This window comes from Eretmochelys imbricata, chromosome 5 (genome assembly GCF_965152235.1).
Source record: "Eretmochelys imbricata isolate rEreImb1 chromosome 5, rEreImb1.hap1, whole genome shotgun sequence".
Lineage (NCBI taxonomy): Eukaryota > Metazoa > Chordata > Testudines > Cheloniidae > Eretmochelys > Eretmochelys imbricata.
In genome coordinates this window covers 124,464,329-124,481,810 of record NC_135576.1, presented here as the reverse complement: position 1 = coordinate 124,481,810, position 17,482 = coordinate 124,464,329, and the positions used below count along the sequence as shown (strand labels likewise).

Sequence of the window (17,482 nt, the reverse complement as noted above, 5' to 3'; positions counted from 1 at the left end):
TTTTACCCATGAAAGCTTATGCCCAAATCAATCTGTTAGTCTTTAAGGTGCCACCGGACTCCTTGTTGTTTTTGTGGATACAGACTAACACGGCTGCCACTTTGATACTTTTCTGGCCTTGGAATCTAATGAATCACTGCACCCCTCTCAGTAGACGGAGTACTGGGCTCATAAAATCAGGGCTCCCCGTATCTGTTTTAGACCTCGGAAGCCCTCCATTTTGACTATAAACCTCTTCAAAACACAGTGTTCTAGTTAGAGTCATGTTCTAGTGACTGTATGTACCCAAAAGCAACAATTGCCAAAGCTTCATTAAATGTTCAGCTTTTTTCCCCTAAGAAGTGGACGAAAAGAAGAAAGGAAATTGTTACATTGCTGTGATTTGTCTTTCGGGCCAAGACTGAGATGCAGAAATTACACTAAATGGTCTCTGCCATAATTGCTGCCCCCTAGTGTTACAGTTGAGCATGCCAACAAAAAGCAACCCTGAGACGGTATATATCTTTTAAATGGTTTAAAAAAAAACGTTTTATTGCTCGTTTATTCCCGTTATAAACTACACATTTTTAATATTAATCTAATTGATCTAAATAGGAAAATGTACAAAAAAACATGTCATTAACCACATAACAAGAATATTAATGCAGTTTCCTAATTCTATAATATGAAATAGCAAAGGAAGCCACTAATGGACTTATTTTTAGCCTGTGCTCGACAATCTTTGTTTCCCTGGAGTGACGACTGAATCACTTTTCCCTAGAAGAGAAAAAAAGCACAGTTGGAGAGCTTATCATCCAGGGATTTGTAATAACTTGTACAGAAAACTGAACTGTGATGGAGACATGGCCATGGCTGCAACTAGCACAACATATATACCTTGCTTTGAATAATATATTTGCTAAACTGGATGTATCTTTTTTAATAAAAACCCTCTTTCAGCTAATACATAGGGTATCTCTCCCAGAAATAAGCATTAATTTTCATGCACAGAGCTGCATTTCCAGGCCAATTCTGCACAAGACTCTGATCACTGTTCACCCTCTTTGCTTCGTAGCCTCGTCTTGCTAGAGTCACGTATTGGACACAATTCACCACTACGGTGTTACTCCAGTTATTCAAAGGTTCACTGAAATCCATGGAGTTGCACCAGTGTAGAATTGGAGTAATGCAGTGGAGAATCAGGCCCTTATACTAAAACTTCTGGGAACAATGAAGCTATCAGCGGAAGAAAGTTTTTGGTTGTTTTATTTAAATCTCGGCCACACGCTTGTTTATCTGCTTGGTGTCTGCTCTCCTTTCTCTGGGTGAGATTCACCCTGGGGGTGCAAAGGGAGGGTCAGCACAAGGCATATGCACTGCTTAAATCCCATTTAGAGGACTTAAGTTGGATGAAAGTGTGGCTGTGACATTGTGCTGTCCCTCTGCCCTGGGGTGAATTGCATCCATTTACATGAGAAGATATTACAGAGAAGAGATGACGACTGAGATGAACCGGTCATAGATGAGGGAAGTCTGCTCTGTCTCCTTGGCATGTAACATTAGCATCATCTTTAGAATATGGTACCAAATGCTGGTTTTTGGTCTGAAGATGTCAAGCATTCTGATCATGTATGGTATGTATTTACACTGCAGTCATTAAATGTTGAATTAAAAGCAGCAATTATATTTATACGCTTATCTACCCAGAAATGTTCAGTGCAATAGTATCTGCTTTTGAAAAATCTAAGGTATTTAGCACATTGCAATGCCCTTCCTTTATCTTCCTACGCTTCAGCATGGGTTTAGTAAGGCAGACAGAAGAAAATGACTTATTCAAGATAATACTGAGCCAATGCTTCAACCTCTAACCGACTCCAGGCTCCTCCAGATTCACTGTTTCTAGGCCATGCTTCCTCTACTTCTGTATCTTTAGACCAACAAGAGCAAGTGAATGCAAAAAAGGGTAACAGGCTTCTGTGGTACTGAAGTGGATTTGTAATGTTAAACTTACCCTGCTATATCATGTCATCTGATTCTAGGAAGTTAGTCCTCTTACTTTTACTTTGCTCACTGACTTTAATATTCCCTTCTGCCTGTGTTTCTCCAACCATGTTGGTAGCATGACATTGGTAAACACCCTCATCTTCCTTCATCAGCGGGTTAATCTGGCAAAATGAAAGGGGAGAATATCACACTATCAACAAATTAACAGTAAGCACAAAAGGGCAGCCATAAATCAATTCTTGATAAGAATGAAAAATCTAAAGGATTTTAGGTTTCCTCCTTCAAAACAAGGACTAAAATGTCTGGTTTAAATTCGGTCTGCTAGATTGTAGGAACTTTCATTCTATTTTAAACTCTGCTCAATCACTCTTCTGAGTTTCTTCTCTTCAAATGTCTCCCCTAGAAACTGTACCATCACGTGCTTGCAATGTACTGTGTGTTCTGTATGGAAACACTTCCAAAATCAGCCTGCCCCTCTCTTTCCCCACCTCTGCCCTGAGTACAGTTTGCTTTGTTGGACTTACCAAAACCCACCCGGTGCTCTCATGTTTAGAAGGACCACCACGAACTTGAACTGCCATGTTTACTCTGTCTCCAGGCAATTCTTCCAGGAGTTTAACTCCCTTGGGTGACTCTGTGACCTGTGGGGTGTTATGACATTGGCATACTGTTAATGTAGCTATGGAATACTTTAAAAGCATCACGCTCATCGGTGTGTTGCCTCTGCATTTGGCAGGTACGAGCTCAACATGTTGCCGTCTATAGTAGCTTCTGCAATGTGCACCAGTGCTCCTCAGAGAGATGCCTATAACAGAAGAACACATACCATTATCTTTCCCCTGAGCATCTCAGAGTGATGCTCTCACTGAGGGGAAGGAGTATGGAGCAGAACCTCTTGCAGCTACTGGGAGGAGCGAGAGGCAGATGCTAGTCAAGGACCAGGAGCCAACGTGAGGCAATGCCTCCCTCTTACATGGTGGGATGCAGCTGGTTGTAGCCCTCCTCGCCCCAGCTTACTGGGGGCAGATTCTGACTTTTCTCTTTGCACACATCCAGCCAGTGCCAGCCACAACATGGGGCTCCTCTTACCCCTTCCATCTGGATCCTTCAGTAACTGGTGGGTGTGCAGGATGCAGGGTAGCTTCCCCATTCTCCCAACGTAGCCCTGGGGTTAGGAATTGCTGGGTGCTCCACAACCCTTCTGTTTTGGTGCCTAACTTTAGGCACCCTAGTTTGAAGGTTTTGGCATAAGTGCCTAGCTGCCTTCATTCAAGGTCTGTCCCTAGCTCCCAGGAACTTAGCATCCCACTCCTCTGGCCATCCCCAAAGCCCTAGCTCTCTGACCACCCCCTTTTAACCCCAGAGCTGGCTCCTTGGAGAGAGATTTCCTCTCCACAGCCAGAGTCCCTAGGCTGAGGCTCTTCCTTTCTGCCCCTGGTGCTGCTCTGAGGACTGCTTATATAGATGTCATCAGTCACGTTGTCAGATCAGCTTTCAGCCCAGAATCATCCCCAGCCAAGCCAGTCCAATATTCAACCTGAGCACTGAGTGGGGTTTGGGTTATTAATTCCCTTCCTCCCCCTCAGGGATGTACTGAGGCCAGGCCCTGGGCTGCTGTAAATCAGAGATGCTCTCCTGACCTAGTGGTTCTACGCTGACTTACAGCAGCCGAGGAGCTGGTCAAAACTCGTGAGACCAACACTTCAATTCTCAAAGCCCCTCAGGCAGGCAGATGTTCATAGCCCTTGTCTGCGGATGGGGCATGCTAACGCACTGAGGGAATTACTGCCCTCTAGTCTCATTTTTAAGGAATGCCATTTTATTTGTGAATATAATAATCTGAAATCAGGTATGGCAAGAGAGCAAAAGAAATGGGCCAAATTCTCTCCTGGTGAAAACTGGTTCCAAAGGCGTAGAGACAGTTTACATTAACAGCGGATTTAGCCCCATGTCAGTTTCTCTGTCCTACACGCATCAGATTCTGTGTAACCTCTTGGCTAAAATGTAATCAGGTTTTGGCATACCTTTCTCCATGTGATGATGGGAGTGGGAACTGCCTTCACTTCACAGGACAGGTACACTTGGGCACCAGTTATATTATGGATCTTTTTTGGTGGAACAACAATCACAGGAGCTGGAAATAACAAGAACATTTCAGTTTTAGTACTTTTACATGGGACCACTAATAGTTCTCAATTTTGTGTGCCAATTTTAAATGGAAAAAACATACAGTTTCCTCCATTCAGCCAGAGATGATTCAGTCGCAAAGGTTTGGATCTGTCTCTAAACCAGAGGCAACAGAAATGGTTCTGAGCTTTTATTTTAAAAAGCTTTTAGCCCTTCTCCCTGGGAAGCTTGGCTTCATTATATAAATCAATGCACTGTTGTCTTACTCCATCTGCCACCGGATAAACTGAAACAGAGATGGAATTTAGCCCATTCCTTTTAGCTACATAGAATCATAGATAAGGCTACATTTTAGTCACGGGCATTTTTCGTAAAAGTCATGGATAGGTCACGGGCAATCAACAAAAATTCACAGCCCGTGACGTGTTCATGACTTTTACTATATACCCCTGACTAAAATTTGTGGGGGTAGGGCTCAGGCAACAGACCAGGGGGCGCTGCGGGTGCACGGCTCGGGGGGGGGGGGGCGCAGCCTCGGGGTGCCAACGCAGGTGCGGGGGGGGGGCATGGCCCGGGGGGGCGCAGCCTGAGGGCGGTGACGCAGGTGCTGGAGGGAGGTGCAGCCCGGGGGGGGGGGCGCAGCCTGGGGGTGGCGATGCGGGTGCTGGTGGGGGGCCACCATGGGTGCTCGGGTGGCGCAGGGGGGCGGGTTGGTGGGGCTGGGGCAGGCCCCCTCACCGGCTCCAGAGCAGCACGTGCTGCCTCCACTCCGCCCCAAGCCCCGGTTCTGCAGCTCCCATTGGCTGGGAACCGCGGCCAATGGGAGCTGCGGGGGTGGTGCCTGCCGGCAGTGGTGACACATGAAGCTAGGGGCTGAGGGAGGGGAGCCCCCCTTCAGGTAAGTGCCACCACGCACCCAAATCCCCAGCCCTGAGCCCCGCCCCCCAAACTTCTGCTACTAGGGGGTGGGGGAGTCCGGAGACTGCCCCCGCAGCAGCTGGTGCACCTGGTCTGGGAGCTGCCTGAGCTGCTCGGGCGGCCCCAGGGCCAGACACACCAGCCGCTGCAGAAGCCAGGGAGGTCACAGAAAGTCACAGAATCTGTGACCTCCATGACAAACATGGAACCTGAACATAGAATCATAGGACTCGAGAGGTCATCTAGCCCAGTCCCCGGCACTCATGGCAAGACTAAACATTATCTAGGCCACCCCTGACAGGTGCTTGTCCAACCTGCTCTTAAAAATCTCCAATGATGGAGATTCCAAAACCTCCCTGGGCAATTTGTTCCAGTGCTTAACCACTCTGACATGAAGTTTTTCCTAATGTCCAACTGAAACCTCATCTGCTGCAATTTAAGCCCATTGCTTCTTGTCCTATCTTCAGAGGTTAAGAAGAACAATTTTTCTCCCTCCTCCTTGTAACAACCTTTTATGTACTTGAAAACTGTTATCATGTCCCCTCTTAGTCTTCTCTTTTCCAGACTAAACAAACCCAGTTTTTTCAATCTTCCCTCATAGGTCATGTTTTCTAGACTTTTAATCATTTTTGTCGCTCCACTCTGGATTCTCTCCAATTTGTCCACATCCTTCCTGAAATGTGGTGCCCAGAACTGGACACAATACTCCAGTTGAGGCCTAATCAGTCTTGCTTACAAAGCTCCTGCTAATATATCCCAGAATGATGTTTGCTTTTTTTGCAACAGTGTCACACTGTTGACTCATATTTAGCTTATGGTCCACTATGACCCCCAGATCCCTTTCCGCAGTACTCCTTCCTAGGCAGTCATTTCCCATTTTGTATGTGTGCAGCTGATTGTTTCTTCCTAAGTGGAGTACTTTGCATTTGTCCTTATTGAATTTCATCCTATTTACTTCAGACCATTTCTCCAGTTTGTCCAGATCATTCTGAATTTTAATCCTATCCTCCAAAGCACTTGCAACCCCTGCCATCTTGGTATTATCCACAAACTTTATAGGTGTACTCTGTATGCCATTATCTAATCACTGATAAAGATATTGAACAGAACCAGACCCAGAACTGCTCCCCGTGGGACCCCACTCGTTAAGCCCTTCCAGCATGACTGAACCATTGACAACTACTCTCTGGGAACGATTTTCCAACCAGTTTTGCATCCACCTTATAGTAGCTCCATCTAGGGTGCATTTCCCTAGTTTGTTTATGTTCCAGTCCTGAAGTGAGGTGTATGTGAGCGGCAGTCAATGGGACATACACCTCGTTGCAGGATCAGGGCCTTAAATGCCTAGTTGTGACCACTGAACAGCTGCTGTATTCCTATGAAGGAAGTACACTGTGAGATAAACTATACCAAACCCTGAATCTCAGTCACACATAATAAAACAGGGAACCATTTGGAAATGGAAAGAATGCATTTCTGATGTTAGATGGCACAGTTAAGGCTGCACCCAGATCTCTGTTATTAGTCCATTTTCTACCCCTTTAATTGGAGCAACCGATTTGTTTGCAGATTGCATGCAGTGCAGTTGTAGCCATGGCAGCCCCAGGATATTAGAGAGACAAGGTAGATGAGGTAATATCTTTTACTGGACTAATTTCTGTTGGTGAGCGAGAGAATTACCTCATCCACCTTGGCTGCAGAATGAATGCTTAAAACAGGCTAGAAGACTATAAGAGATTTTGGTAAATTTAGGATTACAGAGTTCTATATGCGACATAATCCAAATTTACTTCGGTTTTCAAAATATTCCTGTTCAAAGTAATGGCCATCTCGCAGGAGAATTTGGCCCATGTTTTCTGAGCACCGCAGTGATCATGAAGTGCCACATTTCAGATAGTGTTTATAGGCCTAGAGCACTCTCGCACAGGACTATGCTCCCAGAGGGGGCAGTTGGAAAAAAAAAAAGCTATTTAATGAGTTTTTGTTGTTGTGGACTGTATCCTGAAAGAGGTCACTGTCAGTGAAATTGGCATTCAGAGCTCTCAGTTACCTAACACTCTGCTTTGATCCTGCAAAGTCACAAGCTTAATTTTGAAACCAATGGGCTTACACATGCGTAAAATTAAATATGCATGCAAATCTTTGCAGGATTATGACCTAAGGGCTGTACAGCCATTAGCATTGCAAACTTATTTATTTGGCTTTTTAAAACACAGTCATGACAAATCTCTTATCAGGGGCAGCAGCATCTTAAACAAAAGCCATTGACAAAATGTCGCAATGCCAACAAATGTGCAATACAAACAAGAGTATTTCAGGACTACATTTCTAATTAAAACTATCTAACAATTCTTTTGAAACAAAGGACAAAGATTTACATCTTTTGAGAGGAGAGGAAGGGACTTACAACACAAGGCCTTAGAGAGGTTCAGGTGTTTTAGTTTCACCATATTTCCCATTTTTCTTTCAGCTTTGTCATCAGTATCTATAGCAACATTTATGAATAATAGCAGTCTTCCTCAGAGAGTGGACCCTTGCCAAATTAAGCCAATTTTCCATGCGCATTTACTGCCTCTACAAAGCAAGGTAATTTAGAAACAGTCACCCTGGATTCCCCACCAGGAACACTCCTCCTCCTCAGAAGACAATTAGCCCAGGAGGAAATCCTTGAGCTCTGTCAATATCCAGGAACTCACTGTCACTCCAGTTATGATTTCTAATAATGCCTGCCAAATTAAAGCTCAGATCTCCAGAGTTCACATCATGGGATCCCATTGTGCGGACCCATCATGCTTGGCACCTGATACTACTTTTGATCTCTATTCAGTATGTGGACGCATGCAGAATATTGAATACTGTGTGAACTCAGCTGGTGTGAACACAGACTATCTTTTCCCTTTGGCAGCTGGCATAGGACACATCACTCTTTGGAAAACAAAAGAAAAGGAAAAAAGACCATCTGTTCCAAGGTATTCCATCTTTAAAATTACCACTGACAAATGAATATTTGCAGTAATGCTACTTAATTGAGTCTGTAAGAAGATAAAGCATCCTATACAGAATGTAAAGTAATTCCCTTTGGATTGAAAGATTAATACCTGCTGAGTCCCTTCTGCTTCCAAGCGTTCTGATGCTCTAATAACTTAATGGCACACATCTGCTTTAAGATACTTTTATCCTTGGATGTAAATTGCAGCTTTTGGGGAGAAAAGTTGCACATTATGACAGATTGTAGAACTGAATCGGGAGAATTATGATAAGTGATTTCTGATACACTGTGGCTTTCAGGATTAATTGCCAGCAGTCCATTGCGTAGCTGATGTACTGCACCTAATGCCTGCTTTTAGTTCACCGACGTTTATAAAAGATTTTCAATATGCAAGTGTCAAGGCAGGAAAGGTTACGGTTTTAAACTCCTCCTCAGTGCAACACTTTAGTTGTTTCCTCATCAATGAGTTCTTATTTATGCCTCGTGTAGGCAAGAAAAAAATAACCCAAAAGTAGCCACTAAATCATGTGCAAATTATGATCCAATATTCTAAAAACAGGCCTGTGACGGGTTGGACCCCCCCGTCCAGGATGCCACCTGATGTGCTAGGGGGTCTCACTGGTTCCACCTGTTCCACCAGCCTGGGTTTCCTCACCCTGTCTTAGCGGTGCCAGGCCCTCAAGCCTTCTCCGGCACACACACAGGTAGGGACACACCCGGCTGCAAATGGACACAGAGACACTGAGATCAGCTCTTTGTGGAAAGAATCAGCTCGGGGATTCACCCTGCACACGCGTGCACACCTCCTTTGGGGTATAAACCCAAAATAATATTGTCCTGTGCTGCAGAGAAATCTATATAAGGTAAGCTCATAAATTCGTCCCTTCCTCAATGTGGAAGAAGATATGCACAACTTCTCCCCCCCCCCAGTTATAAATTGCACAAGTTGGGTTTTATAATAAACAAAAACATGTTTATTAACTACAAAGGGCAGATTTTAAGTGATTCTAAGGGATAGCAAACAGAACAAAGAAGATTACTAAGCAAATAAAACGCATACTAAGCTTAAGATCTTAAAGAGACTGGTTTCAAGAAGTAATTTCTCACCCTAAATGTTGCTTTTAGGCAGGATGCAGAAATTCTTGAAAGTTAGCTACCATGCTTGCAGCTTAAATCTTCAGACACCATATTCACAGACCAGATCCCTTTTCTATCCTGGGCTCAACTCTTTCTTCCTAATGGCCCATCCAGGCTGATGGCCTGCTGTCTGGTGGGTGTTTCCCAAGTGCATACAGAGTTGTAATTGTTACATAGCCAGTATTCCTAACTTTAGATACAGAAATGATACATGCATACAAATTGGATAATCACATTCAGTAAATCATAACCTTTCCAATGATATCTCGCATGGCCCATATTGTATAAAACATATCTTAGTTATGCCATATTCATATCATAAGCATATTTCTATGAAGAATTCAGGGTGTAAAGTCACAGCAAGAAAAAAATAACCCAAAAGTAGCCACTAAATCATGCGCAAATTATGATCCAATATTCTAAAAACATGCCAGTGACCATATATTTAAGACATGCTGTTGTATCCTGTGCCTTTATTTAAACAAAAGAAGACAGGCACAGACTCACTGAATCATAGAAATATAGGGCTGGAAGGGACTTCAAGAGGTCATCTGGGGCACACTGCCACGCTGGGCAGGATTTAATTATGCACTCTGGTGTAAGACCAGTGATGTGTTCTGCTCCTCACAGGACCCTGGATATGTACTCGAGTGGCTCCCCATGCTGCTACGACTTCACAGCCATTATTATTTGCGCTAGCCGGATCCAAGGTAGCTGGGGTATGTCTATAGGGGTGGCAGTCACACTTCTGACTGCAGTGTAAAGATACTCTGTATCTTTCTGCCTCCAGCCCCAGCTGTAAAAAGGAAGGAAGAATTCCCCTCTGTTATGGGGTATTCACAAAGTGCCCCAGGTTCTCAGGTATAGAAATGAGCACCATGGAAAGTCCTATACAACATTAAAAACCAATGGCAGTTCAGCACATGCACCCGAGGGCAGAATAAGGCCATCAGATGATAGAATCAAGCTTTTCATGGGACTGGGAGGAGAATACCGAATACAGCTTTTTCGCTCAGACACTCAATTCTTTGAAAGATGGAATGAAAAATATTAAAAATTGTGCTGTCTTTGAGCATATCCAAGAGCTGTTTGTTGGGCAAAGCTTTTGACGGATGTTTTAATAGGGAAATGGCAAGCCCAATAGCAAGGGTTTTTAATGAATCTAGAAACTCAGGGGTCATATCCTATGCCTGGAGAATTGCAAATATAGTACAGTACCTATACTTAAGAAAGGAGGAAAAAGTGATCTGGGAAAATACACGCCCATTAATTTGACCTCAGTTGTATGCAAGGTCAGAACAAATTTTGAAAGAGAGACTAATTAAAGACATAGAGGTAAACAGTAATTGGGATACAATACAACATGGTTGTACAAAAGGTAAGATCATTGCAGACTAACTTGAGAGAAGATAACTAGTTTTCTAGACACAGAAAAAGCAGATGATCTAATCTCCCTGGATTTCAGGAAGGCATTTGATACAGTTCCACATGGAAATTATTAGTTAAATTGGAGAAGATGGGGATTAATATGAGAATCAAAAGGTGAATAAGGAACTGGTTAAAGGGGAGACTACAGTGGGTCATGCTGAAAGGTGACTGTCCGGCTGGAGGGGGAGGTTGCCAGTAGAGTTCCTCTGGGATCAGTCTTGGGACCAGTGTTATTTAATGTTTTCATTCACGACCTTGACACAAAAAGTGGGAATGTGCTAATAAAATCTGTGAATGACCCACTGCTGGGAGGTATTGTCAATATGGAGGCGGACTGGAATATTATACAAGAAGATTTGGAAAATCTTGAAAAATGAAGTGATAGAAATGGGATGAAATTTAACAGAGCAAAGTGCAAGGTCATGCACTCAAGGACTAAGAAGAATTTTTGCTATAAGCGGGGGACATATCAGTTGGAAGTGACAGAAAAGGAGAAAGATCTGGGTGTATTAGTCGATCACAGGATGACTATGAGCTGCCAATGAGATGTGGCCGTGAAAAAAGGCTAATGCAGTCCTAGGATGCATCAGGCGAGGTATTTCCAGTAGAGAGGGGGAAGTGTTAGTACCATTATACACGGCACTGGTGAGACCTCATCTGGCAAACTGTGTGCAGTTCTGGTCTCCCATGTTTTTAAGAAAGATGATTTCAAACTGAACTGAAACAGGTTGCTGAGAAGGGCTACAAGGATGATCAGGGGAACGGAGAACCTGCCTTAAAAGTAGGTTTCAGAGTAGCAGCCGTGTTAGTCTGTATTCTCAAAAAGAAAAGGAGTACTTGTGGCACCTTAGAGACTAACCAATTTATTTGAGCATAAGCTTTCGTGAGCTACAGCTCATTTCATCGGATGCATTCAGTGGAAAATACAGTGGGGAGATTTATATACACAGAGAACATGAAACAATGGGTGTTACCATACACACTGTAAAGAGAGTGATCACTTAAGGTGAGCTATTACCAGCAGGAGAGCGGGGGGGGGGGGAGGAATAAATATCAGCCAGGTAGAGGAGTTATTTAAGTTAAAGGCCAATGTTGACACTAAATCAAATGGATGTAAACTGGCTATTAATAAGTTCAGGCTTGAAATTAGATGAAAATTTCTAACCGGCAGAGGAGTGAAATTCTGGAACAGCCTTCCCAAGGGAGCTGTGGGGACAAAAAAGTTACAAGACTGAACTTGATAAGTGTATGGATGGGATGGTATGATGAGGTTGCCTACAATGGCATATGGCCCATCCATGAATGCTTTTAGCAAATATCTCCAAAGGCTGGAGATGGGGCACTAAACTGGGAGGACTCTGAGTTACTACAGACAATTCTTTGCCAAGTGTCTGGATGGTATGTCTTGCCCACATGCTCAGGGTCCAACTGATCGCCATATTGGGGGTCGGGAAGAAATTTCTCCCTAGGTCAGATTGGCAGAGACCCTTGGGGGGGGGGCGGTTCACCTTCCTCTGCAGTATGAGGCAGGGTCACTTGCTGGTTTGAACTGGAGTAAATGGTGGATTTTCTGTCACTTGCGGTCTTTAAAGCAAGATCTGAGGACTTCAGTAACTCAGCCAGAGGTCTGTTACAGGCGTGAGTGGGTGAGGTTCCATGGCCTGCGATATGCAGGTCAGACTAGATAATCACGATGGTCCCTTCTGGCCTTTAAGTCTATGAGGGGATTTTTATGTTAATAGCAGCAGCTGCTATAATCTCCTGATACGGTGATGACGGTTTTATCATGAAACATAAAAAAAAAAAAATCATGCAAAACCTAAGTGTTTTGTCCAGTTCAAGATATGGTTAAGCTGTAATATATACAATCTGGAAAAATAAACTGATTTGTAGATAGTCAGACACATGAATAAAAAGGCAAATGCTAATGATCTATGCTAATCAGTATTGAAATTACAGTTCTAATGCCAAACAAGAAGCAACTTAATTCAGCTAACTGCAGAGCTGCATTGGAAATTGAATAGCATTTGGATTGCTCTCATGCATGAAGGGTTTCTCTTTGCCTCTTTTATCCCCTTGTTACTTAAACTTCTGCAGTAACAAAACCTGAGCTGAAAGGCTTCGTGGCTGACCAGGTGTCTTGGGACAGCCTTCAGGTTCAGTCAGTTTGGAATCCCAAACACTTGGTAATTTTGTTTGGCCCGGTACCGTCACTGAGTTTGCCCAACATGACTCTCTTAGACATTTACTACAGTCTATTGGAGGTCCCTTCCAACCCTGATATTCTATGATTCTATTTTAATCTCACTTGTCCTACCCTTCGGATTACTTCAGAGAGTCGCTGCGGAGACAAGCCGGCTGGAAGAATGTAACCATACAGGACATTAACCGGTCAGGAGCGCACACCTTATTGTCACAATGCCCCCAAGAAGCAGGTCCCAGAAGACGAGCATCTGGCCTAACTCAGCCTGCGCACAACTGCAGACGTGCTGGTCAGAAAGACGGAAATACTTTCAAGAAGTAGCCAGGATGCTGTTCTCCTCTTCCACTGAACGCGGACAGACCACAGTCACCAACGTAGCGTGAGGGCTTGGGGTCCTATCTAACTCGTCATGGAGCCCATGTGATCAGAGAACACCTGTGACTAAAAATGCCTTCTTCCATCTCCAGCTCGCTAGGAAATGTCACCTCTTCCTGCCAGACAAGGACCCGCCCACAGTGATCCATCGCTGGCCAGCTGGATGCCTGTAATTTGCTGTATCTGACACTGAAGATGAAAGCAATGCGAAGGCTCCAGCAGATTAAAACAATGCAGCTGTCCACCTCCTGCATGGTCTAGGCCATTATGAGCCCTAAAGTACCTCCGTGGCCCCACGTTGTTTCCACTGAACATCGGAGTCATTAGTGGATCAGGTCCCAGTTTCATTATAGAGGCTGCATTTCTATCTATGGAATGTCAAGACAGCGTTACTCCTCTGTGAAAATGTGGATCAGAGAACCCAGGATGAAGCACGTGAGAAACAGAGATAAGGGGTTCACAGCTGAGAGGATCTAGCTGTGACAGCAGCTTCAAAAGAGATTCGCTCAATGCAGAGTCTGGCCATCATCAGGAAAAGCTGCCAGGCCTTCCCCTTTGATAAAGCCTTCACACCGTAACCAGAATGATTCACAACTCAACACAACCTCAAACAATGCCCACATAAACGAAGGCAGACGGGCAGAAAACTCCAGGAATTAAAGAGTGAGCGATGCAGATACTGTGCTGACAGGTGCTAATGCAAACGGTCTAAGAAAGAGACGGACTGAGATCTGTTCTGGAATGAGCAGCTTAATGCAGAAATACTCCCATACTACAAGCTACACTAAAACCCAAAGGTTATTTGGGCCTTGAGGATGAACCTCTAAATATTTTCAATCAAAATAAAGCAATGTGGCACGACCATGATCCCTTGCAACACAGAATCTCAGCAGTTCAGAACAGAAAAGGAGAAAAAGACACACAAACCCAAAAGATATTTCCCGTTCACATTCAAACAGCTTCCTTAAAGGCAACATTAAAATTCTTGGATAACAATATTTCCTATCAGATCCTTGCCTGAAACAGATTGTTTCAAATAATTCTGACTCTCCCTGACACCTCTGCACATCTGATAAATGAACATCTGGAAACTGCTTAGCACCATCACTACTATCCCATCTTCGTAGCAACGACTTAATTACGGATGAGCTGGCACTTCCATTTCTAACCCCTGTTTTCATCCCAGAAGGAGCTATTGTTTCGAGCAGACAATGGAGATGAAATTTGCAATACAGGCTTCCTTTCCCCAAAGGAGGCTGCTCAACTTGTGTTACACACCTTGAGAGCTCTTGTTGCTTCCTCAGCTGCTACCAGACGTCCTGATAGCTACAGTGCTTTTATCCTTCTGTGCTTGGCTAGCAGGTTGGGGCCATTCCTGGTGGATGTGAACCTTGCTATGCTTATCTAAACCTTTCTCATGTCCAGACTGAATGACTTCAATGCAGTATATCTGGAGCTACACCTGAACCACTCAGAAACTTCAGTGAGTACAGAATGGAGTCTTTCGGCAGCTTATTGAGCAGTGCCTCTCTCAAGAAGCATATTTAATGGTGTGTTACAGCCAGCCCTGAATGCAGTGCTGCAAACAATTCTAGGTGATGGTATTGCCCTACTGTGACATTCCCCAGGGTAATCTGGACTGTTGAACAGCAGTGTCCCCTTAAGCCACCAGCCTGGGATGTCTTTTATAAAGCTTTGCTGGTGAACGGCAAACCCCTCCAGATTCTGCTCACATGCAGCCCCTAGCTGAATACATGAGTGCTATTCCCAGCCGCCCATGAACTATATACAGGGCGACACCCGCATATCCCTCAGTCCCAGCCTGGCTCCCCAGAAATGTGCATCTTGTACTGTTCAGCAGCCCACTGGACCATACAAACTCATAGTTAGTCAGTCATTCCAACCCTGGGTAATGAATATGCCCGGTTTGCTGACCTGCTCTGTGGCCTTCATGACACAATGCAAAAACCATCCATTTCTCCAGGTGTCTGATGCAAAAAACCTGTCTTTTTGTCTACTGACATTTAGCTGACGGTGACACTTATTTTGAGGTCTTGAGAAAAGTATTGTGTTGTCAGTCTGAACTCTCTGTGTGATATTTATTGTGTTCTTTAGATATGGTTGGTGTCTTGGTTAGGTACACTGGTTATAATTAAATAAATAAATCTTGCCATGGACTGTGATCCTCTCACTTCTCAAACTATGGGGACTGGGCAGCACCTACGCAAAAGGCCTCCAAGCAAAAGAGGTTGACGTAACACACGTTTTGTATTTCAGACTGCAGTGGTGACTGTCTCCTGCCACAGGCCCTGAACTTCAGAGTCACCAGTGGCCAGCAGGACACTTTCCTTGGCATATGGGAGGATGGGAGGTGGCCCTAGGCCGTCAATTTGTGCAGCACCCTGATTTCTCAGCATAGCCAGTCTCCATCTGTTAGATCTTCGCAAAGGAGATTAACAGGAGACTCTGATGTACACAAGCAGTACAAAACTGGGTGCATCTGTGTGGCACAGCAGGGGTTAATCAAGGTCAGCCAAATCAGGCAAGTGTGGAAAGAGGAGAGGCAGGGTCTGAGGTGTCCCCATCTTTCCATGCTCCTAAACACCAGGGTCTCTGCTTGAGACTCCATGCAGTTTCCAGGCAGAGTGCGAGCTGCTAATTCTGTCACCTTGTTGCACGACCCTTGTTACCAGCACGGAGATTTGAAACCCGCACAGCTGTGTCTTGGTGCCACTTCTTGTGGGACGCCACTAGTATTTTACAGGACTGCGCCACAAGCTACTAACCCAGCTGGGCCCCATCGCACATGAGAGATGAACAGAACTGGGCAAAAAATTTCAGTAAATAGTACATTTGCTAAATAATGCATTTTTCAGGGCATCAGAACTATTTGTGAATTCAGGAATATTTTCAGCCAGAATAACTTGGAGAACCCCTATCTTTTGAAATATCAGTCCATTCTGACATTGCATTTTGAAGCAACATTTCGTTTCAAAATGACGTTCAAAACATTTCATTTGACTTGAATAACTTTTCTGGTTCGGGTTTTTTGTTTCAGCAAGAAAAATTCAGTTTTGCTTTGAAACAAACCACACTGGGGGCCGGGCGGGGGGGACATTTTTCAGTCTGGCTACTGAACCAAACTATCAAGTTATTTGTTCGGCTCTAGTGAAGACCCAGCGACTTCAGCTATCTCTTCCATTGTGCAGCTGCCAGTCTCCAGTGACCTAGATTTCCTCTCTGTTCCTATACGGAAGAATTCCATGATTTTCTCTCCAGTTGAGAGTTCTCTCCTTTTCCATTTCCAGAGAGGCTTTAATTAAACTTGCTAAAGGCTCCTGGTTCCTTTTCACTTCCTCAATGCCAGTCGTCAGTCTCCACATGTTCCAGTCATGGGCAGCAGATAACTAGCCCCTTCAGGGAGGCTAGCCCTCTGTCCCTGTCCCTTCCACCTGAGGCCCTGCTCCCCTGCCTGCTGGAGCCCCGAACCTGCTCCCCCGGCTGGTCCGTCCCAGCCATCCGCCCCGGGATGCCACTGCCCCAACCCAGGCCCTGGCCACCAGCCTGAGCCCCGAGCTCCAGGCTGCCAACTGGAGCTGAGTCCCTGCTGGCTTCAGGGGAGAGGGGGAGCAAGGGCTGGGCCATGGCCTGGGTTAGGGGAGACTTAGCCTCCCCCGGCCTTTACTGCCCCCTGCCCATGGTTCCAGTTTCTTGATCATTTGCTCTAGCATTATCCAGATTCCCTCTAATATTTCTCCTGTCTAGCACAGGGGAATTTAGGTTTGGTTGTATCCTTCGCATCCATCAGCCCAGATCCTCAGACGGTGTAAACAGGCATAGTTCTGCTAACTGAACTAGGTCATGACATTAGAATGATAACAACCTCCCTGGACCACAGAGCCCCAAATCACGGAATGTGTTTAATGTTTTCCACTAGTTCTTTTACTTATTACCCTTACTTTAAAAATATATGTATTTAACCTCTGAGGTCAAGTCCTTCCATTCCACACTTGTGTTCTTCCAATAAAGCATTTATACTCTTCATTCTGCACGTGGTTTTAGTCCTCACTTGTGTTTTCTTTCTAACCCAGATTCCTCTTTATTTATGCATGCAATGATCCTTTCACCCTCTGTGTAATTTTTTGCTGGAGGGTGTGCATAATATTCATTCATTTCCCGTTTGGCTGTCAGGGCCTTTGCATTAAAAAGCACATGTGCTTTCCTCAGACACTCCGACACACCCTGCACGTCTCACGTATTTCCGAGGTGCACCATCGGTGTTTAGTCCATTACAGGTCTAACTAGACAGACACCAAATAACC

At 44.6% G+C, this 17,482-nt stretch overlaps 1 protein-coding gene across 1 annotated transcript in view; it reads right to left on the bottom strand.

The window, feature by feature from the left end:
- Positions 1–648: 648 nt before the first annotated feature.
- The window catches only part of IGFBPL1 (insulin like growth factor binding protein like 1), a 31,008-nt gene continuing 14,174 nt past the window's right edge, over positions 649–17,482 (bottom strand). Inside the window, 4 exon segments of the mRNA XM_077816507.1 lie at positions 649–756; positions 1,991–2,144; positions 2,508–2,624; positions 4,008–4,117. Coding sequence (XP_077672633.1) covers positions 1,995–2,144; positions 2,508–2,624; positions 4,008–4,117 — 377 coding nt within the window. The 3' untranslated portion in view covers positions 649–756; positions 1,991–1,994.